This window comes from Geotrypetes seraphini, chromosome 3 (genome assembly GCF_902459505.1).
Source record: "Geotrypetes seraphini chromosome 3, aGeoSer1.1, whole genome shotgun sequence".
Taxonomy (NCBI): Eukaryota; Metazoa; Chordata; class Amphibia; order Gymnophiona; family Dermophiidae; genus Geotrypetes; species Geotrypetes seraphini.
This window is the reverse complement of record NC_047086.1, coordinates 185,397,081-185,423,186: the sequence shown is the minus strand read 5'-3', so window position 1 is coordinate 185,423,186 and position 26,106 is coordinate 185,397,081. Positions and strand designations below refer to the sequence as shown.

General features: G+C 47.5%; 1 protein-coding gene across 4 annotated transcripts in view; it reads left to right on the top strand.

Moving 5' to 3' along the window:
- Positions 1 to 26,106, top strand: part of MAP3K12 (mitogen-activated protein kinase kinase kinase 12) — a 304,527-nt gene that overhangs the window by 249,503 nt on the left and 28,918 nt on the right. For 3 of the 4 annotated variants that reach the window (XM_033938529.1, XM_033938531.1, XM_033938530.1), the window contains 5 exons: positions 10,872 to 10,981; positions 12,336 to 12,452; positions 13,790 to 13,936; positions 14,313 to 15,009; positions 24,395 to 24,465. In XM_033938529.1, coding sequence (XP_033794420.1) covers positions 10,872 to 10,981; positions 12,336 to 12,452; positions 13,790 to 13,936; positions 14,313 to 15,009; positions 24,395 to 24,465 — 1,142 coding nt within the window. The remainder of the gene's footprint in view (positions 1 to 10,871; positions 10,982 to 12,335; positions 12,453 to 13,789; positions 13,937 to 14,312; positions 15,010 to 24,394; positions 24,466 to 26,106) is intronic. The other variant, XM_033938532.1, reaches the window with a different exon arrangement.

The following is a 26,106-nucleotide window of genomic DNA, read 5'->3' as shown; positions in this document are numbered from 1 at the left end:
ATCGGCCTGCTGGTCCATAGGATAAGCTGGCCCTGGAGATGAGGAGAAAGCCAGAGAAAGTGCAAAGGAAGAGTACATGGCAGGCACTGTGAAAAACAGTGACCTGGTTTCAGTCTCTCGGGGCAGAGAGAGCAGAAATGAGGAGGGAGAGGGAATGTCCTGAGATTCTTGGCAGGCTGAGGCAGCTCCATTACAGTAATTAAAGCTTTTTTTTCTGCAGCTTTCCAAAGCCTAGATGGGATTCTTTGCTGCGGAAGGGGGATAGGAAGAATGTCAGACCAAAGTCAAACATGGAGGTGTGGGGGTGGGGGACAGGATGTGCAAGATGAGCAGGTCAGGTGACGGCTAAAGATGAAAGAAAGAAGCAGAAACAGGAGGAGAAGCAAAGGAGAAGAGAGAAGAATACTGTACTGTTCAGGATTTCCCTGAACATGTCCTCTTATAGAGGACATATTTGGACGGCTTTTCAAACCTGGCACTTTGGGTTTTGAAAAGCTGGTGAGATCAGGGCCGGAGCTGGAGTGCATCTGCGCCTGCCTGAAGAAACGAGATTTGTATGGGGCTAGGACAATGGATTCTATAAGCATCAAACAAAACCAATAAAGATATTGTTTATTGATATCCAAAGTGATTGTTAAAAACCCAACACGACTGAGTTTCGGTGCCGAGGCATCAAGGGATTGCCCTCACTGTACTATGTAAAAGCTCATGAAATACCAACAGCACCAAAAGAAGGAAAGAAGGAAAATCTCTAACGGCCATGTTATTAAGCGCTTTGCAACAACAATGCTTTACGGCTGACGCCTTCGATGCGTGCCAGTGACGTACGCATGTGATGTGTTACAATAATCCATGCCTACAACTGATGTAGCAAACCTGGCGCCTTTGTACATTACCGCTGTATCAACTGGACCATTCTGTGTAGGTGTGAGAGTCGCTCTCACAGCGATCAGTCGAATGGGAGAGACAGGGATTATGACGAACCTGCACGCAAATCATTTACATACAAACCTGTTAGTGCATCAATAGCTCTTTTGGAATTGGCCAAAAATCGGATCGCTGCGGACCCACGCGGTATTACCGAACCAGTTTAGTGCATCTGGCCCAAAGCTGGCTGATAAACAGTTTTTATTGAACTAAAAAAACCGTATTGTTAATTAGCCAGTTATCATAAACAGATTTCACCACTTGCTACTGTATATTCACTCACTTAAATCAACACTTATGCAATTAACCCCAACAACATTAGTCTATGATTCAGACAGTGGCCTAGCCAAACAGCTAATGTTGGTTGGACTGAGCCCAAAGTGGACGGGCCTCTCTCTTTCCCTCCCTTACTACTACAACTACTTATCATTCCTATAGCGCTGCTAGGCGTACACAGTACTGTATATTAAGCAGCGGGCTTCTGTTTTTCTTCCTCTTCCTCCTCCTGCCCTGAGCCAAGCTCTCAAGGGCTGTTTCTTCTCTTTGGGAGATATGCACCTGCTCAGACATATCAGCTCTTATTAGAGCCCTATAGCAATTAGTAAGGGGGTTTCCCCTTTAGAGGACCGTCTCCCATCTCAGCCAGAACCATCAGTGATGGTTCAGTATGAAACACACTGCTATCCAACAATGAGAATAGCATACAGGTATAACTCTACTCTGCAAATTCTTCCTCTTCTTTTTTTTTTCTGTGGCCTCACTGTGAATCAAAAAAGCCAAAAGACTACAAGGTCATATTATTAATTGACCAATATGTTTATCCCAGGACAAGCAGGCATGATATTCTCACATGTGGGTGACGTCATCTACGGAGCCCCGGCGCGGACAGCTTTTCAAGCAAACTTGATTAAAGTTTCAAGTTTGCACACTGCACCACGCATGTGCGTGCCTTCTCGCCCACTAGAGGGCGCATCCCACCTCGTGGTCCTCAGTTCAAATTTTTCCGCGGAGCAAGAAAGCCCTGTGGATCTGAGCTCCAGTGTTTTTGCCTTCTAGCTGCCGCGTTTAGTTTGTTTTTCCCTTCGAATTAGTTCGCGGTGCTGTTTTCCTTTCGTTTCTTTTCAAAAAAAAAAAAAAAAGTCTTTCGTTTTTCGTCGGCCTCCGGGGGCTCCCGGAAGCCGTGGCCGCGGGACGTTGGTACGTTCCCGGCCTTCTTCTTCTTTTTCTTCGTGGATGTCCCGTCCTGTTACGGGATTCAAAAAGTGCAGCCGGTGTGAGAGGTTGCTTTCCATCACTGACCCTCACCGGTGGTGCATCGTCTGTCTTGGGCCCGAACATCCGACAGACTCGTGTGATCGCTGTGCTACCTTCCAAAACAGGGCCCTCCGTCGCCGTAAGGCAAGAATGGCCGAATTGTTCGCCGTCGACACCCCGTCTAAGGCCTCGACGTCGGCCTTGGCTTCGGCCCCGGCCTTGACCTCGGCCTCGGCGTCCTCGGGGGCCTCGGCCTCGCCTCGGCCCTCTTCCTCGAAGGCGTCGTCAGTGAAGCAAGCTTCGGGTAAGTCCTCTGTTCCATCCCCTTCAGCAAAGAAGCCATCCTCGAGTCAGGCCAAGGCGGGTGGGTCGACCCCGGCCCCGCATCGGACCTCGACTCCGCACACCCCGAGGGAATACTCGAGACCGAGGTCGCCCTCCAGGGAGTGTGCCCCGGACTCGGAACTCCCCACCTTCGTGGGGATTCCGGCCTTCCAGGATCTCCTCCGAGCTCTGATCTCATCGGAGCTGTCGGGAGCCCTGGAAGTGTTGCAGCGTGCTGCGGTTCCGGCGGCCTCGACCTCGGCCTGGGCGCCTTCGGTCTCGGAGGCCCCGGCCTCGGCTCCCTCGGGAGCCCCGGCCTCGGCGACCTCGGTCTCGGGTACTGTGGCCCCGTTCACCTCGGTCTCGGCCCCGCCCCGGACCTCGACCTCGGGGGAACCCCCTGAGCGCAGTGTAAGGCCCAAAGAAAAGTTGCGCAGAGTGCGCCGCCTTTCCTCCTCTTCCTCCGGGTCTTCCAGACACGCCTCGCCCTCGACGCGACCTCGGACGGGGCGTCGATCGAGGAAGTCCAAGCGGCCCCGAGGCTCGCCTCGGCGCGACCGTTCCTCGTCGTTCGGGGGCGAGGCGCTGCAGGTGTCGGAGCTGCGCCTCGACAACCCGAGGCTCCTCCGCTCACCCCATGGGAAGTCTTCCCGGGCCGCCTCGCCGAGGAAACGGGAGAGTGTCCCACGAACCCCGGGGTCCTCACCCAGGGGTTCTGCGAGGAGGATAACTTCCCCTTCCCCCTCGAGGGCCCTCGAGAGGGGATCCTGGGATTCGGGATCGGTTAGGGACCCTCATTATTCCCATGAGGCCTCCCCCCTCTCCTCGGTGGGGCGGTCGAGAACCCCCTCTCCCCAGGCTAGGCCGTCCTCATTTTCATCCTTCGTTCAGGACATGGCCCAAGCCCTGGGGATTGACCTGATGGTAGGCTCTCGGTATTCCAAAGAATTTTTGGAGGAACAGGACCTCCCCACTCTTCCTAGGGAGGTGCCTAGACTCCCTCTTAACAGTGTCCTTCTGCAAACCTGGCTGAAGAACTTGTCAAACCCTCTTACAGTCACGTCTGTGCCTTCAAAAATGGAATCGAAGTATAGGACGATTCCCCCTAAAGGGTTCGATAAGCCGCAGCTCTCACACCAGTCCCTTCTGGTGGAGTCTGCTCTTAAAAAATCACAGCCCTCACGGGTTTCTGCGGCGGTTCCACCAGGCAGGGAGGGGCGGACCCTCGACAAGTTTGGCCGTCGCCTCTATTCAAATTCCCTGATGGCCACCAGGGTTCTAAATTACGCCTTCACCTTTTCCTCCTTTTTGCGTGGTATGGTGAAGGACCTTCCTCAATACCGAAACTCGTTACCGGACTCCCAAAGAGCAGGATTCGACAAGTTTATGTCCAACCTGTCTCAATTGCGGTTGTACCTATTCCATGCAGTGTACGACGCCTTTGAGCTGGTTTCGAGGGTGTCGGCCCTCGCGGTGGCCATGCGCCGCTTGGCCTGGCTTCGCACCCTCGACATGGACCCAAACCTGCAGGAACGCCTGGCAGACTTGCCTTGTGTGGGGTCCGAGTTATTCGACGAGTCATTGGACGCGGCGACCAAGCGCTTGTCGGAACAGGAGCGCTCTCTAGCATCCCTGGTCCGCCCCAAACCTAGGCCCCCGCCGCAGAAACCCTTTCGGCCTCCGCCGCGCCGATACCCTCAGAAGTCGACCCCGGCTTTCTCGAGACCGCCTCCGAGACGTCCGTCTCAGCGAGGCAGAGGGGGACAACCCCAAGCCCCGGCGCAGGGCCCTTCTAAGCCAGCGCCTTCCTTTTGACGGGCTGAGCGGACGGGGCGGGTTCCCCTCCGCACTTTCACAAGAACCCCTTCCTATCGGGGGCCGTCTTCGGTCCTTCCGGGAGGCATGGACCGGGATTACCTCAGACGCTTGGGTGCTCCGGATCGTCTCCGAGGGCTACTCGCTCAACTTTGTGTCCTCGCCGCCGGACAGTCCCCCAAGTTTAGTCCCCTGCAACCGTTCGCAGCTACCGACCCTTATAACCGAAGCCAAAGCCCTCTTGAAGCTTCGGGCGGTCGAGCCGGTCCCCAGGGACCAGTGGGGCACGGGGTTTTACTCCCGCTACTTCTTGGTCCCAAAAAAGACCGGGGACCTGCGCCCCATACTGGACCTCAGGAAGCTCAACAAATTCCTGGCCCGGGAGAAGTTTCGAATGCTGTCTCTCCCGGTTCTGTATCCCCTCTTGGAGGAAGGGGACTGGATGTGCTCCCTCGACCTGAAGGAAGCATACACCCATGTTCCGGTGCACCCCGCCTGTCGAAGATTCTTACGATTCCAGGTGGGGGACCTCCACCTCCAGTACAGGGTACTGCCCTTCGGCCTGGCCGCGTCCCCACGAGTATTCACGAAGTGCATGGTGGTGGTTGCGGCAGCCCTCAGGTCGCGTGGACTTCACGTGTTCCCCTACCTGGACGATTGGCTCATCAAAGCCCCGACCAGGGAGGGGGTTATCTCAGCGACCCGACAGTCTATTGCCTTCCTGCAAACTCTCGGGTTCGAGATAAACTTTCCAAAGTCTCAGTTGAGGCCGTCGCAGTCTCTTCAATTCATAGGTGCGGTGCTGGACACGGTGCGCCTACGCTCCTACCTGCCGACCCAGCGGTTGGAAGCCCTGGTACGGATGAACCACCAGGTCTCTCAACTGTCGAAGGTGTCGGCCAAGCGCATGATGATGCTGCTGGGCCATATGGCCTCGACGGTACATGTCACACCGTTTGCGAGGCTACATCTGAGGATCCCTCAGTGGACCCTCGCGTCCCAGTGGCGTCAGGAGTGCGACCCGGTGTCTCGCCTCATTTCGGTAACTCCGCCCTTGCGGAAATCGCTGCGTTGGTGGACAGACTCTTCAAATCTGTCCATGGGGCTATTGTTTCGCACTCCGCCCTTTCGCAAGGTCCTGACCACGGACTCCTCGGAGTACGCGTGGGGAGCCCATCTCGACGGTCTTCGCACGCAGGGCCTGTGGTCGGCAGAAGACCGTCAGTGTCACATCAACGTGCTAGAGCTGCGAGCCATCTTCCTAGCACTTCGAGCCTTCGTTCACATATTGCAGGACCAGGTGGTCCTCGTCCGCACGGACAATCAGGTGGCAATGTATTATGTGAACAAGCAGGGAGGAACGGGGTCATGGCCCCTCTGCTCCGAAGCTCTTCGCCTCTGGGAGTGGGCGGCCTCCCGGAACATCTTCCTCCGGGCGGTCTACATCCAAGGAGAACGGAATTGCCTGGCGGACAAACTGAGTCGACTTCTGCAACCGCACGAGTGGACTCTACACTCAGCTGTTCTACGCGAGGTTTTCGCTCGCTGGGGAACGCCACAGGTGGATCTGTTTGCCTCTCCGGAGACACACAAACTACCACTATATTGTTCTCGGATGTACTCGCAGGACCGTCTGGAAGCGGATGCCTTCCTACTCGACTGGGAAGGGAGGTTCCTGTATGCATTCCCTCCGTTCCCTCTGATCATGCGAACGTTGGTACACCTAAAATCGTCCACGGCCACGATGATTCTCATAGCACCTCGATGGCCGCGTCAGCACTGGTTCTCCCTGCTGCTCCAGCTCAGTGCCAGAGAGCCTCTTCCCCTGCCTGTCTCTCCTTCTCTGCTGTCTCAGAGTCAAGGATCCATGTTACATCCCAATCTGCAGTCATTGCACCTGACAGCCTGGTTTCTTGTTCCCTGACTCCTCCGGACCTGTCTCAATCGGTGAAGGAGGTGTTGGAAGCCTCCCGCAAGATCTCGACGAGGCTTTGCTATGCGCAGAAATGGACCAGGTTTTCCACCTGGTGTTCGTCTTTTCACCTGGATCCGGTATCAGTTCCGGTATCCTCGGTTTTAGAATATTTATTTCATTTGTCGCGCTCCGGCTTGAAAACCACTTCGGTGCGGGTTCATCTCAGTGCGATTTCCGCTTTCCACCAACCTCTGGAGGGACGCCCTCTGTCACTCCATCCCTTGGTGACACGCTTCATGAAAGGGTTACTCAGGGTTTGCCCCCCTCTTAAGCCTCCGGCTGTCGTGTGGAATTTGAATGTAGTTCTGGCTCAACTGATGAAACCCCCTTTTGAGCCACTCAACAAGTCCCTCTTGAAATTTCTGACTTGGAAGGCGGTGTTTCTGATTGCCCTCACCTCCGCCAGGCGGATTGGGGAGTTGCAAGCCTTGGTTGCGGACCCTCCTTTCACTGTCTTTCATCACGACAAGGTGGTCCTCCGCACCCATCCTAAGTTTTTACCTAAAGTTGTTTCTGACTTCCACCTCAATCAGTCCATTGTCCTTCCTGTGTTCTTCCCGAAGCCCCACTCCCATCCGGGCGAGACGGCGCTTCACACGCTTGACTGTAAGAGGGCGTTGGCATTTTATCTTCAACGCACCAGGCCTCATCGGAAGGTTCCTCAATTGTTTTTGTCCTTCGATCCCAATCGATTAGGGCACCCAGTTTCCAAGCGCACTCTGTCTAACTGGTTGGCCGCTTGCATTTCCTTTTGCTACGCTCAGGCCGGCCTTCCTCCCCCGGGTCGAGTCACGGGGCACAAGGTCCGAGCGATGGCAGCTTCGATAGCTTTCCTCCGATCCACTCCGATGGAGGACATATGCAAGGCTGCCACTTGGTCTTCGGTTCATACATTCACCTCTCATTACTGCCTGGACACTTTATCCAGGAGTGACGGCCGGTTTGGCCAGTCAGTTTTGCAAAATCTGTTTTCCTAAATTGCCATCCTCCCACCTGCCCTTTTTTGGTTAGCTTGGAGGTCACCCACATGTGAGAATATCATGCCTGCTTGTCCTGGGATAAAGCACAGTTACTTACCGTAACAGGTGTTATCCAGGGACAGCAGGCATATATTCTCACAACCCGCCCGCCTCCCCGGGGATGGCTTCCTTGCTAGTTATGGAACTGAGGACCACGAGGTGGGATGCGCCCTCTAGTGGGCGAGAAGGCACGCACATGCGTGGTGCAGTGTGCAAACTTGAAACTTTAATCAAGTTTGCTTGAAAAGCTGTCCGCGCCGGGGCTCCGTAGATGACGTCACCCACATGTGAGAATATATGCCTGCTGTCCCTGGATAACACCTGTTACGGTAAGTAACTGTGCTTTTTAGTCTACATGAAGGAAAATGATCTCAGATATGCCACTCCTGCGGATTATATTGTTATAGCCCACATATGGATTAGTGGCGTGGTTTTCTTTCATTGATCTATAAAACCTTCATGATAGACATATAACTAATTGTATCTAGATTGTTAGTTTTTAACCATTACTCTTGTTGTGTGAATGTCTATCTTATACAATAATTTTATATTAATAAATAATATTTTTTTATAAAATTTTTCTTTTTCTTTGTGCAAATTTTTGCAAAAAATATTTAGGAAATGCAGCAAGCATAAATCTATTTGTGCAGATAAGCAATTTTCAAAACTGTGCAAACTTGCAAGAACAATAATAAGAAAACAGCTGATTCATAATCGCTGAAAAAAGTAAACCAGCGAAATACACTCTCGTGTGGATGAACAACACCGAGATTATGCAGGTATAAATATATATATATATAAAGCACAGAAAATAGCAACAAAATAGTGCAAATATGCAATTTAAAGCAAAAACACCATTTGTGCAAATAAGCAATTTGTGCAAATATGCAATTCTTTTGTAACTGTGCAACCTTGCAAAAAACAGCTGATTTTTACACTGGAAATAAATAAATAAACCAGTAAGAAGATCTCTTGTGCAAATAAGCAACGCTGAGAATGTGCAAGTATAACTGGCACAGAAATTCGCAGCAAATAGTGCAAACACGCAAACTTATTGCAGAGACATATCAAAAATAATTGAATTTATCAAATGGCACTTATCTTGTCTAGTGGTGTTACAAGATAAGAAGCTTTAATTCCCGAAGCTAGTAACCAACGGGAGCCCGTTTTGCCGTGACATACGGCTTCATCAGGGTTTGTATCAATGTACGGGGTAGAATATTTGTCTCTCAGGTTGTTGTGGGCTATAACAATATAATCCGCAGGAGTGGCATATCTGAGATCATTTTCCTTCATGTAGACTAAAAACATATTGGTCAATTAATAATATTACCTTGTAGTCTTTTGGCTTTTTTGATTAACCTTTTTGTGGATCTGTTTAGTTGGTTAATCTAGTTCTCTATTTTTTCACTCACTGTGAATCCCCAACCATTTTCTTTCTACATCCATTGGAACTAGGGCTACCAGATTTTTGTCCGGAGAAACCTGAACACTTGAACTCGCCTCTAGCCCCACCCCATTCCGCCTCTAGCCCTGCCCCCGCAAAGCCTCATCTTTGTTTTCCAACCTCCGGGCCGTGTTTGGAGGGTCTCCTTCGAGCATGCTCGGATGCATGTGACATCATCCACACATGCTCAGAGGCTCTCCAGATGCAGCCGGGATGTCGGGGCTTTCCAAAACCCGGACAAACTACTGGGTTTTGGAAACTCCATCCAGCCACCCAGACAGTCCTCCAAAAAGAGGACATGTCCGGATTTTCACAGATGTCTGAACATTCCAGCGATCAGAAAGGATGTGAGAAATGAATTGTGCTTAATATAAACTGCCCTGAAGCCGCAGCAAAAAGAAGAGACCTGTGAAACGCTGGCTGTGTCAGCTTAACTTTTTAGCGACACGGTTAGTCTCTTGGCTCCAGCTTTAAACTTTAAGAATTTGAGAAAGACACATGGGAGCCTTTGATGGTTTAAACGGACCGAAGTACACTGAAGCATTAGACCAGGGGTGTCCATCCTGCGGCCCCGTGAAGTATTTTGTGCGGCCCCGGTCGAGGGCAATGCAGTGTTTTCCTCTGCTGCCCCCGGGTGTTTACCATCTTGTTGGCTCCCTCCTCTGTCTTGCTGCAGCGTTTGCGCATTTGTGCGGCCCCAGAAACATTTTTTGCGGCCAATGCGGCCCAGGGAAGCCAAAAGGTTGGACACCCTTGCATTAGACCAATAAGATAAGTTTACTCTGTTGCAAGTGCTTGGTGAATTGCTGCAGGAATCGCCACAATGTAGCTGGTAAAATGAGTATTGCTGACCCTTGTTTTGCAATTAACAGATTTACATTTTTGGATTATAAAATTATAGAAATACTGATAGACTCACTTTTGATATAATAAACAAGGATTGGCTCTGCTCACTAGTGGGTTTGCTTATTTTTCATGAATGAATTCCCTAAAAGATATAAAATTCCTCCCAACTACCTGTGTGTCTGTCTCTCAGAGAATAATTTGCATAAGACGCTGCCCAGCTCCCTCTGCAAACAGTCCATCATATAACCGTTACGAACTGGATACAATTCTCCTGCAGTCAGAAACTCCTCTCATTTTCTGATTCTATATAGACAGGTGAACTCTGGTTTTAAACCTACTGTAAAAAAAGATTTCTTTCCTTCCCCTGTCAGAAACCCCCTGGGGGAGGGGGGGTCATATACATACAGTATATGCGTGCACACAGTAGAGTTGGAAAGAATATCTAATAAAATGTTTAATTTCTGGGGTTATTCTATGCCTATCTGGGTTCAAGTCGACTTACAAATCAAGATGTTTGCACATACTTTGGAGTTACAACAATACTACTATACTATTACTATTAATTATTTCTATAGCCCTGCCAGACAATGAGATATAAAGTACTTGGCATACTATGGAGTAGCTGCCAGAGATAATGCTTAGAGAGTGAAAAGTGACTTTAGAATTACAGTAAAGCAGTTGAAGTTTACAATGAGATAGTGCAGTCAGTGGAGCCATCGGGGGCAGTGGCTCACCCGCCCTGTTCTCTGCCCCCACTCCTTCCCTTCCTCCATACCTCTTTAACTTTACCAGTGTGAGCAGCATCTCCAACCTGCTGCCTGCGCTGGTCTCAGCTTTCCCTCTGACATCACTTCCTGGTCCTGTGACCAGGAAATGACTTCAGAGGGAGAGCCAAGGCCGGCGCATGCAGCAGTTTGGAGCTGCTGTTCATGCTGGCAAAAAGTTTGAGGTATGGGGGAAGGGAAGGAGCGGGGGGACAGAAAGGAGGAGAGGTGCTGGTGCCCCCACCAAAACAGCAATCGGGACCTTATCAAGTTGGGAGTATCAAGTTGAGAGCAGGTACATAATTTGCATATTTTGCCCTAACTCCTCCCCTTTTCCTTGAGCATACCTTCGCAAAGCTTGCACCACATATAGCTTAGGCATAACCTAATTTTATAAAAACCTATTTACACACCTAAAAGTGTTTTAAGCTTGTAAATGGTCTAAATACGAGCGTGATACTGGATGCTCTTACTTGGTGGCTGTTTTGTGTCTCTTGTAGGCAGAGTGGAGAGAAGAAGTGAAGCTGCATTTTGAGAAGATTAAATCAGAGGGGACCTGCCTGCACCGCCTGGAGGAGGAGCTGATCAACCGGCGTCGAGAGGAGCTCAGGTAAGGCCCAACCATCCAGAAAAATAGGAGGGAGAGGAAGGGAATGGGACTCATATACTGTCTTTTTGGGGGGTTTTATGGTTACATATTCAAAGTGGTTTACATATATACAGGTACTTATTTTGTACCTGGAGCAATGGAGGATTAAGTGACTTGCCCAGGGTTGCAAGGAACAGCACCTGGATTCAATCACACTGTCCATCAATGCCAACTAGGTTCTATGAGTGGAGAGTAGGGAGGCTTATGAGCAGGTTCACAAGCTCCTAATTGCCGCCTCTGCTCCCTCTTTATGTCTCCTTAATATTTCTATCCCGTACCAGGATATTTTGCTTTTCTCAAGTAGTAAAATCAGTAATCTATCTGCATCCTCCTTCTCCCTGTTTCCCCCTAGGACAAGTTACTGGAGAGACTGTTGTGCTACTACACTGTTGTCTTAAGACAGGAGGCTGCCTTACTGAATCCCTGTCTTCCCAGAACAGGTTACTCGGGAGACTGCCCTACTCTCTCCTTGTCTCCTGTGACAGGTTACTCAAGAGGCCACTTTGCTCTCTCTCCCTGTCTCTTGAGTTGGGTTACTCAGGAGACTGCCCCACTCTTTCCCTGACCCCTGTGGTGGGTTACTCAAGAGGCCATCTTGCTCTCTCCCCATCCCCTAAGATGGGTTACTCTGGAGAATCCCTCTCTCCCTCCCTGTCCCCCAGATGATTTACTCAGGAGAATCCCTCACTCCCTGTCCTTCAAGATGGGTTACTCATGAGATCATCTTACTCTCTCCATGTCCCCTGTGGCAGGTTACTCAAGAGGCCACCTTGCTCTCTCCCTGTGCCCTAAGATGGGTTACTCAGAAGAATCCCTCACTCTCTCCTTGTCCCTCAAGATGGGTTACTCAGGAGACTATCTTACTCTTTCCATGTCCCCTGTGGCAGGTTACTCAAGGGGCCACGTTGCCCTCTCCCTGTCCCCCAAGATGGGTTACTCAGGAGAATCCCTCACTCCCTGTCCTTCAAGATGGGTTACTCAGGAGATCATCTTTCTCTCTCCATGTCCCTTGTGGCAGGTTACTCAAGAGACCACCTTGCTCTCTCCCTGTCCCCTACGGTGGTTTACTCAGGAGAATCCCTCACTCTCTCCTGGTCCCTCAAGATGGGTTACTCAGGAAATGCCCTCACTCTATCTCGGTCCTCTGAGATGGGTCTCACTTTCTCTATGTTCCCCTGGACGGGTTACTAAAGAGACTCCTTCACTCTCTTCCTATCCCCCGAGATGGGTTACTCAGGAGGTTTTCTTGATCGTGTCATGTCCAACTGAAACAGGGTATTCAGGATATCTTACTTCATATTTATGTGTCCCCCAGGCATGCACTGGACATTCGTGAGCATTATGAACGGAAGTTAGAACGTGCCAATAACCTTTATATGGAGCTGAACTCACTAATGCTGCAGCTGGAGCTGAAGGAGAAGGAGCTTCTCAAGTCAGTCCCTTTTAATTTCCCCATTTCCAACAACACATCCTTCATCACCTGTTCCACCTCTCCCATCTCCTATTCCACCTCTCCCATCTCCTATTCTACATTCCCCATTCCTATTTCACATTCCCCCATCTCCTCTTCCACCTTTTCCATCACCTATTCCATCTCTCTCATTTCCTTTCACCACATTTCTAGACACTGCTATTTTTCCATTCCACCTTTTTCAACTCACTTCATTCCACTCTCCTAGCCCAACAAATGTTTTGTTTACACTGCCATTTCTTCAGTCTGTCTCTAAGCTATCTTTTCCCCCTTCATAGACCTGTCTCCCATTTAGCCCATCCAGACTTTCTTACCACTATACCAGCTGTTCTTTTTACATACAAACTCTCTTTTTTCCATTCTACCTCTCCCACCTCCATGCCAGTGTCATAGTTATCATATCCTACTTCACTCAGCTGTCCTTTCCATTCTTCTTCCCAGCTTTTCTAGTGACTTCCCCACTCTAAATCTCTCAATGGTAGGTGCTACAAGTCGGGATTTAATTGAATTGGGAAAGTGATGTGAATATAATGCTAGCATAGTAGGGAGTGATGCCAGACAGGATTGAGGTACATTGGCAGAGTTCTATGTGAGTATTAATACTGGAATAGCAATGGTGCTTCAGTGTTGGACAGATGTGCATCGATGGGAGTTCTGTGGTGCACCCACCTATTTGATATAGACAGGGCATTAAACCAGTTTGCCTGGGGTCTACTACAACTATATGGTATAGGTCAACTTATGTATCAAACAATACAAAGGAAAAAACACAACCCCATGTGCAGGATATGGCAACGAAAAAGGAGTTGGGAAGGGACACAGAGTGAAACCGCTGTGAGGACAATCAATTTATTAAAAAATCATATATTCACATTATATATATGTCATGTAAATAAAATACGACAGGCATAAAATTATAGCAGGCAAAAATATATATAAATATATAAACTGGACCCCAACACGGTCTGTGTTTCGGCTAGGATAGCCTTCCTCAGGGGTGTATAAAATAGAAGCCCAGTAGATGGCGCCAGATTACTACTAATCAAAAAGGATTGCTCTCAAAATCTGCTATCTGATGCTGTGCCATTGCTGAAAAGAACGCTGGCGTATTTTATGTACATGACATATATATGATGTTTTAATAAATTGATTGTTCTCACAGCGGTTTGACTCTTTGTCCCTTCCCCACTCCTTTTTCGTTGCTAGGTCAGCTTAGGACAGAGGAGAATCTGATCTTACAATGCCTAGTGAAGGGGTAGAAACTTACAGAACTGTCTGTCTGTCTATCATCATCCTAGGCGTGAGCAGACACTAGACAAGAAATACCCTGGACTGTTCAAGCACCATTCATCACGTTCATCCTCTAGCGTCATCCACGGGAACACGGTGGAGAAGCTAATCAAGAAGAGAAATGTTCCACAAAAACTGTCACCTCACAGCAAACGGTAACTAGCGCTGCAAGTGGTCATTCTTCTGTACTTCTGAAGGGTGGAACACATACTGCCCCTCTATTTTGAGATTTCTCATTCTGCTGTTATATATTTATGCATTTTGGGCTGGGCAGGTTATTCTGTCACTGGTATCTTTTAAAATGTATAGGAGGAAATATTTCTTCACTCAGTGAATACTTAAGTCTGTTAGACATGAGGGAAGCCAGTGCTTGCTCTGAGATTGGTAACATAGAATGTTGCTACTATCTAGTTTCCTTCCAGGTACTTATAACCTGGATTGGCCACTATTGGAAGCAGGATACTGAGCTAGAAGGACCATCTGTTTGATCCAGTATGGCTATTCTTATGTACTTATGTTCTCCTCTTCCAGGCCGGACATTCTCAAGTCTGAAGTCCTTTTACCGAAACTGGAGTCAAGCATGGCTCAGGTCACCATCCCAGTATGTCAGAAGGGTTCCACCTCCCCAGGACGGACTCGCCGGGGGAAGCCACGCTACCGCAAGGCCAACACCAAGGGTAGCTATGGAGACTTGGTGGCATTGAAGGCAACAGTGGGCCAGGAGAATCTCCAGCAGAGTCAGGGACAATCATGCAAGGAGGTGCCATGCAGCTTGAATCAGGGCATAAAGCATGTTGAGCCATGCCGAGCCCTAAGGGAACTTCACCATGACCTATTGCTGCGTAAAATGTCTTCCTCCAGTCCTGACCTCATCTCTACAGCCATGGAGGTTGACACCAAAAAGAGTGGTGCCACTGATGAGTCCCCTGACAACTCCAATGAGACAGAGCAACCGCGCAGCGACACCCCAAGTGAGGACACAGCATCTGTGCCCTTTTCCAGCAGCCCAGACTCTCCCTCAGGCAGGGCAGGAGCCGTGAGTGCCTCGGCAGGGCTAGTTGGCAAAGGGCAGGGGGCACTGGCTCAGCGGCTAAATCCAGCAAGTGCTAATGAGGACAGCGAAAGGGAGCAGTGCTCCAGTAGCAGCGCCAGCAAAGCAAGCAGAGGCTCCAGCCAATATCTAACCCCGGCAGAACTTCTGTACCGTGCAGCTGTCACCAGGAACCAGGTGATCGCCAGGGATATTTTACTCAGTGAATATGAATGAGGTATAGAGCAGTGTCCACAATGATTTTACATTTTATTAAAATACAATGGGGCCTAATTACTAAAATGTGGTAAGATTATGCAGTAACTGTAAATTAACAACCAAAATTAATGTGGGTTAACTGTTAATTGTTGGAGCATTTTCAATATTTTGCCATTCTGAAGAGAAAAGTTCTTTATTATGCAATAGCTCAATGGCAGATAATGCAATGCAATTAGCTATACCTCTTAAGGTAGTATTAACTGTGCTGTGTTATCTGCCATATTAAAAGTTAATGTGTGGTAATTTCTTGGATGTTAACTGTAGGATGCAGTTCCGACTCATTCTCTCATTTTCTGCCCTATTCTGCATTAGCTGTTCATACTGTTAGCATTAATTAATTGCTGTACAGCTCATTTACAAAGCACTTAGACATACAAAGTGCATTAGTAACCTATGGAGCTTTTTGTGTGTCTAAGTGCTTTGAAAATATGCCTCCACGCTAATAGAACCTTAGTAAATAGGCTCTTAAAAGTCCTACTTACATTTATTAAATAACAAAGAGTTTCAAATTTAACCATAACCATCAAAACAAGCATAATTCTAAAATTGTAATCTATTCTGTACCAATATTGACCCTAGTACATCCCAACAATTCATATCAATGTGTCATAAGAATAACTATTTTTCCTTAAAATCCTCACTAGAGCAGTCCAGAATCTGTGAGATGTGATGTCGACCAGCAGATGGAGACAAAGAAAAAAAGAAGTCTTGCATACTTTGCTCAATAAGAGCATTGTGCAGTCTTAGATGCGTGGAGGGGCATAATCAAAAGAAACGTCTAAGTCCGTTTTGAGCCTAAGTTGCAAGTCGCCCAAAGTCAGACACAGGCAAAGGTCCATTTTCGAAAAATACGTCCAACATATTTTTTTTCAAAAATCGTCCAGCCATCTGATCACCCAGACTACTAAGTCGTCCATCTTTATACCCCATTATCGTCCAAAAATTTGTCCAAGTCACAAATGCCTAGAAAAAGACCTTTTGGGCGCTGGAAGAGCCAGAAAAGTGATGGACTGGACACCCAGACATGGCACCAGAGTAGTAAGGTACCTTACAGGGCAGTGCTGTAAACTTCATAAGAACATAAGCCATGCACATCTCACTACAGCTCCCTTATAGGTCATGGTGAGCCCCCCCAAACACCCCCAGAATCTACTAGACCCACCTATCTACCACCCCAATAGCCCTTATGGCTGCAGGAGCCACTTATATGGCAGTACAAAAGGGTTAGGGTTTGTTTTTGTTTTTTTGGGGGGTGCACATTTTTCACCATGAATGCAGTGATTAGAGTAGCTTATGGGCCTGGGTCCTCCTCTCCATGGTTCACTAACCCACCCCCAAGATCACTTAAGCCACCTCTTTGCTAGCTTTACTAGGCTTTCCTATGCCAGGCTGCCAGGTGCTGATGTTCTGGAGGCAGATATGTAAAGTTGTTATTACGATTTTTAAGGGGGGGAGTCAGTGATCACTGGGGCAGTGTGTGGGGGTCTGTACTTTGTGTCTGCAGTGCTTATCTGGTCACTTTAGATACCTTCTGGGGACTTAGACCTGGTTTTAGATGGCCTAAGTCAAAACGTCCAAGTGTTGTAAAACTTTCGGTTATACACGCAGTACGACTAAGTCTAGGACGGCTCACCTCCCACCCAAATCCCGCCCTCGACACTCCTCCTGAAATGCCCCTTTTAGCTCTGGTCATTCAGCAGCACTGTGAAGGCTTAGGTCGTTTTTAAATACGTCTAAAACCTGGTTCGATTATCGGCACTTGGACGACTTGTCTTTTAGATCGTCCAAGTGCCGATTTAGGCCGGGTTTTAGACATTTTTCTGTTTCGATTATGAGCCCCTTATTATTTATCTGTTTCCAGTGGATAGTGATTGACAAACTGTACAGTTTGAGATCCAGACATGAGTTGAGCAGAGGGGATATCTTACATGAGATTTTAAGCTCCAAAACAATAAAATACATGTAGAGGGACATTTTCAAAAAATATCTCTCTCTCAAAAAAAATGACCTTCTCATAACATCCCAGAAAAAAAAAACACCTCACAACCATAATGAAACAGGAAAAATGTCTAAATTTCCAGTTCATTCCAGAGCTTAACTATTCTCTGAGTGAAAAAATATTTCCTCCTATTGATTTTAAAAGTATTACTCTGTAACTCCATCAAGTGTCCCCTAGTCTTTGTAAATCTTGATGCAGCAAAAAAAAAGCAATCTACTTTGTTCTACACCACTCAGGATTTTGTAGACTTCAGTCATATCTCCCCTCAGCCATCTCTTTTCCAAGCTGAAGAGCCCTAACCTTTTTAGCCTTTCCTCACATGAGAGGATTTTCATCCCCTTTATCGTCTTGGTTGCTCTTCTTTGAACCTTTTCTAGTACCGCTATATCTTTTTTTTGAGATAAGGAGACCAGAATTAAATGCAATACTCAAGATGAGGTTGCACTATTGAGTGATACAGAGACTCTTGTTTACCATCTGTTTTCTAATAATTCCTAGCACCTTGTTTGCTTTCTTGGCCACTGCCGCACATTGGGTGGAAGGTTTCAGCATATTGTCCACGATGACACAGATCTTTTTGTTGAGCGCTGACCCCCAATGTGGACCCTAGCATCCGGTAACTATGATTTGGATTATTCTTCCTAATGTGCATCATTTTGCAATTTGTCCACATTAAATTTCATCTGCCACTTGGACACCCAGTCTTCCAGTTTCCTAAGGTCTTCTTGCGGTTTTTCACAGTCCATCTGCAAATTTCATCATCTCACTCGTAGTTCCAATTTCCAGATCATTTATAAATCCGCAGCCTAAAACTTCTTTTTGTCACATCAACATACAGCTTCTTACATGGACAAAAAATCACATAGACCACATGGTGTGTTTTACAGGTAGTAAAATTCCTCAAAATATATTTCTTATCGTTATTTGGATTGATGCATTCTTTACCATGAATTGTGATATCACAAAAATTACAATTCCCACAGCATTATTGACCATAAACTGACTTCATTAAGGAATTCCCCTCAGGGTTTGTAGAAAAATCTTCCCTCAAATTTCTACCTCTGGTAAAGGCAATCCATGGGTCAGTATCACAAAAAAATGAATGCAATTTCATTATATCCCAGTTGTTATGAATAATTTGCACAGCAAAATGACCATCAGGAAAATGTCTCTTCACACACAGCTGTTTCTTTTCTCTTATTGTTTCCCTATTACTGGTGGTAAAAGTAGTTCATAATTATTAAATTTTGCTCTTGTGTATACTTTCTTGATAATTGCAGTTGGATACCCTCTCACTTGTAGTTTGTTCCGGAACTTATGCGCTTCGGATTTACAAGGGGGTGCTGAAAAGTTCTCAGCTCAACCAACCAACTTCCTAAATTCTGAGAGTCATTTTGCCACTGTAGCTTATTTCATTAAGTGCCAATGTGCAGAAACGAAATTCTATGTTTTTACATTGTTTCATATCCACGTCATTCTCTTCTTGGTTGGGCTGAGAACTTTTCAGCACTCCTTTGTAAACTCACTGTCATCAGTACAATTCTTGTACTTAAAAATTGAGAAAATGGAAGACTTATTTTTCAATTTTTTTAGGATGACAGCTGTTATAATGAAGAAATATATTTTTATCAGTCCTTTTCTCAAAAACTTTGGTTTGAAAACAGTGATCGGTTTGTCTAACAGATACTTGTGCATCCCCAAAACCTTTCATTACAAGTTAATCCGAAGTGGTGTAGTGGTTAGAACTACAGCCTCAACACCCTGAGGTTGTGAGTTCAAATCCTCTGCTGCTTCTTGTGACCCCGGGCAAGTCACTTAATCCTCTACTGCTCCAGATAGATTGTGAACCCACCCTAACAGACGGAAAATGCTTGAAGTACCTGTATGTAAACCATTTTGAGTGTGCTTGTTTAACTACAAAAAAATGGTATACAAGTCCCAATCCCTTTCAAAAAATAGTCTAACTTCTTCTTAGTGATGCCCTTCCATAACACGAAGATGTCTTAAATAAAATAACACTTTGTATTTTATGAAGCACCTTGTATTTTGCATGATTATTTATTTATTAATTATTTATTAAGTATTTATGCATTTATTTTTTTCATTCGCACTTTACACATAGACTCTGGTACACCACACATATTCTTTTATACATATATTTATAGTGTTTATTATATTTATTATATTCATTGTTGTTTCTCTCACAAGGTGTGTATTTAGGGACAGTATGTATGTGTTGCCCATTAAAACCCCCCTTTTCCTTGGTGAGAAAAGGTCTATCCAGTTTTGGGAGGTTGTATAATACAGTTTACATTTTTAGACACATATGGACTAGATGATGTATGAGGCAATTCTCAATTAGACTGTGGTCTGGTGCTGGTCACCTCTTGAGATATCGCCTGAGCCAGAGGTCTATGTTCGTTTATGTACGAAGGGCTCATACTGATGTCCATTATTTATTTATCAATCTGTAGATTTGCCCCATCTCTTTAGACCCCTTCTCCCCAAGGATCAGGTGAGTTAGCCAATTCCTTTTCATCTTAAATAAAATAACACCATCTACAGATCTTATTTTTAAATGGTGATGTTTGAATCCATTCTTCCTCAAATGTTATCATATATAGATTGGCAACTGAGGATGCAAACATTGCACCCATTGGTACTCCTGAAATTTGCAAAAATAAATGATCTGAAATTTGCAAAAATAAATGATCACTAAATCTAAAAAAAATTCTCTTTCATAGCTAATTGGAGAGTTGTGTCAAGAAATCGGATATAATTAAGGGGGTCTTTAATAAGGTGTGCTAGCTGATTTAGCACGCTAAATGCTAACATGCCCATTATATTCTATGGACGCCTTAGCATTTAGCGTGCCTTAGTAAAAGACCCCCTAAATGTGGTGTTATACAAAATTCTAAAGTATCCCAGATGGTCCTTAGTAGTTCTTCTTGTGGAATTGAAATATAGAGGGAAACAACATCTAGTGTTACCATGAAAAATAGAAAATCATCTTCGTTCATCTCATTTAAAAAATTCAAAAAAATGTGTATCTCTAATGTGGGGAAGCAGTTTTCTTAACCTTGTTTCTTAAAAATTATTCCACAAAAACAGAAAGTGGTTCCAAGAGAAATTACATAAAGATAAAATTGGATGACCGGGAGGCTTATCAAAGCATTTATGTATTTTAGGTTAAAAAATACATATGGGGAATCACTAGCGTGACCATTTATTTTTTTTCATCAAAACTGGACATCTATTAATATTCAGTCCCACCCCCAACCCCGCCCTAGCCCCACCCCCAATTTCTTCCATTCATTTTTCATGTACACACAATATCTTATTATTTCATAATGGTAACCATAAAATTTAAAAAAAACCACAAAGCACCCTATACGCAGAGAAAACGTTAATTATTTATATTTGGGAAGTTTTCAACGATGTCACCTCAGTAACTATAGAAAAATAGACAAATATAGTGCAAAATATAAACAGCAGATATAAATTCTCAAAACTGATACATTTTTATCACTAAATTGAAAATAAAATCATTTTTCCTACCTTTACTGTCTGGTGATTTCATGAATCTCTGGTTGTGATTCCCTCTGACTGTGCATCCTATCTTTCATTTCTTTCTGCACTCAGGCCCAACAATTGTCCCTTTCTATTCCCTCCCTCCTTCCTTCCTATGTCCTTAGTGCCCCCAGTACCTTCCTATGTCCTTAGTGTCCCCAGCGCCTCCTTCCTATGTCCTTAATGCTCCCAGTGCCTCCTTCCTATGTCCTTAGTGCCCCCAGATCCGGTGTCAGTTCTCCTTTGTACCTTTGTTCCAGGTCTCCCTTTCTCTCTCTCCCTCCTCTGTTATGATCTTGCCTCTCTCTGCTCTTCCTCAGGGGCTCTCCCCCTCTGTCTGCACCTCCCAAAGTCCTGCTTCTGCCTCCTGTCTTTCCACTTTTGTCCAGGCCTTTATCTCTCTAGTCTTTCTTCTACTTACAACCCCCCCTTCTCTGCCATTTTCTCTCCTTCCTTCATCCCTCCTTCCTATGTCCCCTCACTACTTCCAACCTTTGTCCCACACCCTCCCAAAAAGCCTGCCGGCCTACCTCCCCCAGAGCCAGCCTTCCTGCCTCCCCCAGAGCCAGCCTGCCTGTCTCCCCCAAAGTCAGCCAGTCTGCCTGCCTACCTCCCCCAGAGCCAGCCAGCCTACCTGCCTCCCCCAGAGCCTGCCTGCCTGCCTACCTCCCACAAAGCCTGCCTACCTCCCTCCCTCCCCCAGAACTAGCCAGCCTGCCTGCCTACCTCCTCCAAAGCCTGCCTACCTCCCTCCCTCCCCCAGAGCCAGCCAGTCTGCCTGCCTACCTCCCCCAAAGCCTGCCTACCTACCTCCCTCCCCCAGAGCTAGCCAGCCTGCCTGCCTCCCTCCCCCCTCCCCCAGAGTAAGCCTGCCTGCCTACCTCCCCCAAAACCTGCCTACCTACCTCCCTCCCCCAGAGCCAGCCAGCCAGCCTGCCTGCCTGCCTACCTCCCCCCTCCCCACAGCAGAAAGCAAAAGCCTCCCTCCAGGCCCGATTTAGGTCCACCGCCACTGCTCCTCTGCTGCAAACTACTCGAACCCGGAAGCCTTTCCAACATCAATTCTGACGTCGGAGAGTACGTTCCGGGCCAGCCAGGCAGCGATTGGCTGGCCCGGAACGTCCTCTCCGACGTCAGAATTGACATTGGGAAGAAGGCTTCCGGGTTCGAGTAGTGGCAGCAGAGGAGCAGCGGCGGTGGACCTAAATCAGGCCTGGAGGAAGGCTTTTTTTTTTTTTTTTTGGTGCGGCAGGGGAGGGACAAGAAGCGATCGCCTGTCCCGTTGTCCCCGCGCACAGCTTCCGGACGCTGTCTCTGAAAACGGGACATTTTGGGTGTCCCGAAGCTGTGTGTGGGGACAACGGGACAGGGGATCCGAAAACGGGACTGTCCCGTTCAAAACGGGACGTATGGTCACTTTAGGAATCACCAGACGTTCCAAATTCAAAAACCTGAAGGGCTGGATTCTCAAAAAAGTCACTGAAATTTAGGCCCTGGCAGGCGCCTAGATTGCACCTATCGGTACCTAACTTAACTGTTTTAATTATTTTTCATTGGCATGATAATTGGTGAGGGAGGCTTCTGTATGGGGTGGGGAGAAAGAAAAGACCTCCCAGCCCTTGGGAACTCCCTGGAGAAGCTGATTTTAAAATGGAGGGATGCTGGATGGGAGGGCATGTGATGAACCTGGGGATGAGTGAGGGAGGGAAGGAAGGAAGAAGGAGGAAGGAAAAAATGCTGGCTGGGATAGCATTTGGTAGGTGGGGGAAATCGGGGAAGGGAGCAGGGGGCAGGGGGCAGAGTGTAGAGAAATTGGGATCACCCTACTTAATTTATGCCCTGGGTTCTACCATTTCTATCACCAGTCTGATCTCTGTGTGTCTGTGTGTATGTATGTATATACAGTCAAACCTCAGTTTGCGAGTAACGCTGTTTGCGAGTGTTTTGCAAGACAAGCAAAATACTCAAGCAAACTGTAACTCGCAAACCGAGCATTGACTCGATTTGCGAGCCCCCACCCGACCTGACCAGTCCCCTGGAACTGACAGTATTGCTCCCCCTGAGGCCACCAGTGCTGCTCCCTCCCTTTGCGATCGCCTCCTCCCCCCCCCCTCGCCCCCCCCCACTGACTGGCCCTGTCCTTACCCATGCGCCGCCGGAGTTAGAAAGTGCCTGCCGCCAGTTTTCTGCTGGTCTGCTGGGCCTTGAGCATCTGTACATGCTCAAGGCCTTCTGGATCTCTCCCTCTCCGAGATTCTCATGAGATCTCGAGTCTCATAAGAATCTCGGAGAGGGTGAGATCCAGAAGGCCTTGAGCATGCGCAGATGCTCAAGGCCCAGCAGCAGCCCAGCAGAAAACCGGCGGCAGGCACTTTCTAACATCGGCAGTGCACGGGTAAGGACAGTGCCAGTCAGTGGGGGGGGTGGAGGGAGGAGGCGATCGCAAAGGGAGGGAGCAGCACTGGTGGCCTCAGGGGGAGCAATACTGCCGGTTCCCAGGGTCGGTCAGTGGGGGGGGAGGAGGGAGGAGGCAATTGTGAAGGGAGGGAGCAGCGCCGGTGGCCTCAGGGGGAGCAATACTGCCTGTTCCCGGGATCGGGTCAGGTGTCGGCTCGGGTGTCAGCTCGTGGGTCGGGTCAGGTGTCGGTTCGGGGGTCGGGGGTCAGCTCGGAGGTCGGGTGGAACGAATCATCCGAGTTGCCATTATGGCCTATGGGGAGAGTTGCTATACGAGTACTTTGGATTGCGAGCATGCTTCTGGAATAAATTATGCTTGCAAACCAAGGTACCACTGTATATGGTTATGGTGGATTGAGATAATTGTTCTTAGGACAAGTGATATGAATTGTTGGGATATAATGTGGTCTATTTTTGGACGGAATGGTTTAATGTCTTAGATTTATATATGTATGTTTTGATGGTTATTGCCAAACTGCGTAGATCTGTATTTAGTGACTACAGATAGAAACCACATCTTATTAAAACAATTTAAAAGTTCTGTGAGCACTGCTGTGTACCTAATATGTGTTAATTTTACTGGTATCCTTATGCCACTGCATACTTGCTTACTTAATGCAAAGCGAGGACAGGGAAGATACCAAGAGGTATCACAGGAGCCAGCAAGACAAACATTTTAAAGGCCTTAAATATATATCACACTGGTGCCATGCACATTCATGCCACAGAAACGTGTTGGGTCCAATACTCAGACCATAGGAGTTAGCCAGTCTGACTCCCGCGGTTGGTGCTGTTGACCAGCATTGAATATCCAGTCTGATATTGGCCTACCTCAAACTTAGCTGGCTATGTTGATTTTAAGCGCTGGCCGGCTAACTTTATAATGGACAAAGATAGACCAGCTATTAACAAGGCCTTATTTGGCGGCTAAACATAGCCAGCTAGCGCTTTAAATTCCATAGATAGCTGGCTAAGTTATGTGACGTAGCCAGCTAGCCTCTAAGCACTAATATTCAGCAGCCATCTCGCACTGAATATTAGCGGTTAGCCGGCTTAGCGCTATTTAACTCCTGGCCACTTAAATAGCGCTGAATATCGGGTGGATTTTGAATAACTATCCCAGGTGGAAACATGTCATGGAGCATATACAGTCGTAAACAGCTTTTACATGCACTTTCTGGACTTACATCTCGCATTCACACAGCACTTCTGTGTACAGTATTTACTGTACATACTGATGTACATTCATTACTAATGACTGGTTTCTACTTTCCTCAGAAGCGGGGGGTGTCCTCGGAGGAGGAGGAAGGAGAGGTGGACAGCGAGTTGGAATCGCCCCACAGACAAAGGTGGGTGAGAAGTAAGAAAGGGGTTTGCTTTGTTCAATACAGATATGATGTCTGTTTCATGCTGCCTTTCTGTACAGAGAGATAACTGGGAGGAATTAAAATATTGAAATGAGACTTGATTAAAAAAAATTGAATAAGGTGTTTGGATGATGTGCTTCGATACAAAGCCTACTGGGGTGCAAAATCTTTTAGGCACTTAGAAGAACAAGGACTAGAAACTAGGAAGGAGAAAAGGATTCTAGGCAAACTGTGCTGAATGGCTGCCTCTAGGTTAGCTAACAGTGTATTCAGGTTTGCATAAGGTTACCAGATTTTACGTATGTAAAATCTGAACACATAGACCAGCCCCCAGGCCCGCCCAGTTCCTACCCCATTAGGCCCATGCCACGCCACGCCACACCCCAGCCTCACCCCTTAGCCCTGCTCCCCTCAGCCTGCTCATCTTGGTTGAGAGGGCATCCGGGTTTTGAAAAACTGTCTGGATGCCCAGACATGCTCTTTAAAAAGAGGACATGTCCAGGTAAATCCGGACATCTGGTAACCAGGGCTGTGGAGTCGGAGTCGGAGTCAGAGAAAGTTTTGGGTACCTGGAGTCGGAGTCGGAGTCAGAAGTACAAAAAACTGAGGAGTCGGAGTCGGAACATTTCTCTACCGACTCCATTTTTGAACTTGGCATACCAAACACGAGCGATTCTTTCAGCTATAGCACCCATTATGTACACAGCACAAATGTTGCGAGCAGCTTCTGTGGCCTTAGAACCTTGATTAAAAGCAAAAAGAAGGTGGTGTCGAAAATGCTCATTTCTCTCAACTTGACATTCCATTTTAACGATCTGAAAATTAACCAGTGCTGTGGAGTCGGAGTCGGAGGAAATTTCGGGTACCTGGAGTCGGAGTCGGTGTTTGAAGTACAAAAAACTGAGGAGTCGGAGTCGGAACATTTATCTACCAACTCCACAGCCCTGCTGGTAACTCTAGTTACCAAGTGTCACCAGCGTGTTTCCCTGAAAATAAGCCCTAGTCAGATTGACCCCAGAAGTCCCTCCCAAATGTCCCCAACACTCCCTTACTCCATCCCTGACAATAGTGCTGCCCGATTCACTGGTGGCAGCACTTTCTCCCCCCTACCCCCCCATATACAGCATCTTTCCTCCCCTCTCACCCATCCCCTTATGCAGCTTTCTATCCCTCCCATCCCCCCATGCAGCAGAACCCCGCTGACCCTCCCACCCATTTCTCTGTGCAGCATCTTTCCATCTCTCCCTCCCATCCTGCAGCACAGCATAACTCCGCTGACCCTCCTACCACAAGACCGACATACCTCCGCTCAAACAGCAGCGGTGGCAGCACTTTGAACAGGCTGCTTTGCGGCCTTCCCCGCTGGGGCCTTCCCTTTGCCGCATCACTGATGCTGTTTGGAGCGGAGGTATGTCGGTCTCGCAATGGGAGGGTTGGCGGGGTTCTGCTGCACGGGGGGATGGGAGGGATAGAAAGGTGCGCAAGGGGATGGGTGGACGGGTCGGCGAGGTTCTGCTGCACAGGGGGATGGAAGAGATGGTCGGCCTGCTCAGCAACCATAAGTTAAAAAAAAAAGGATTGCAGACACTATTTGTTTATTTATTTATTGGGATTTATTAACTG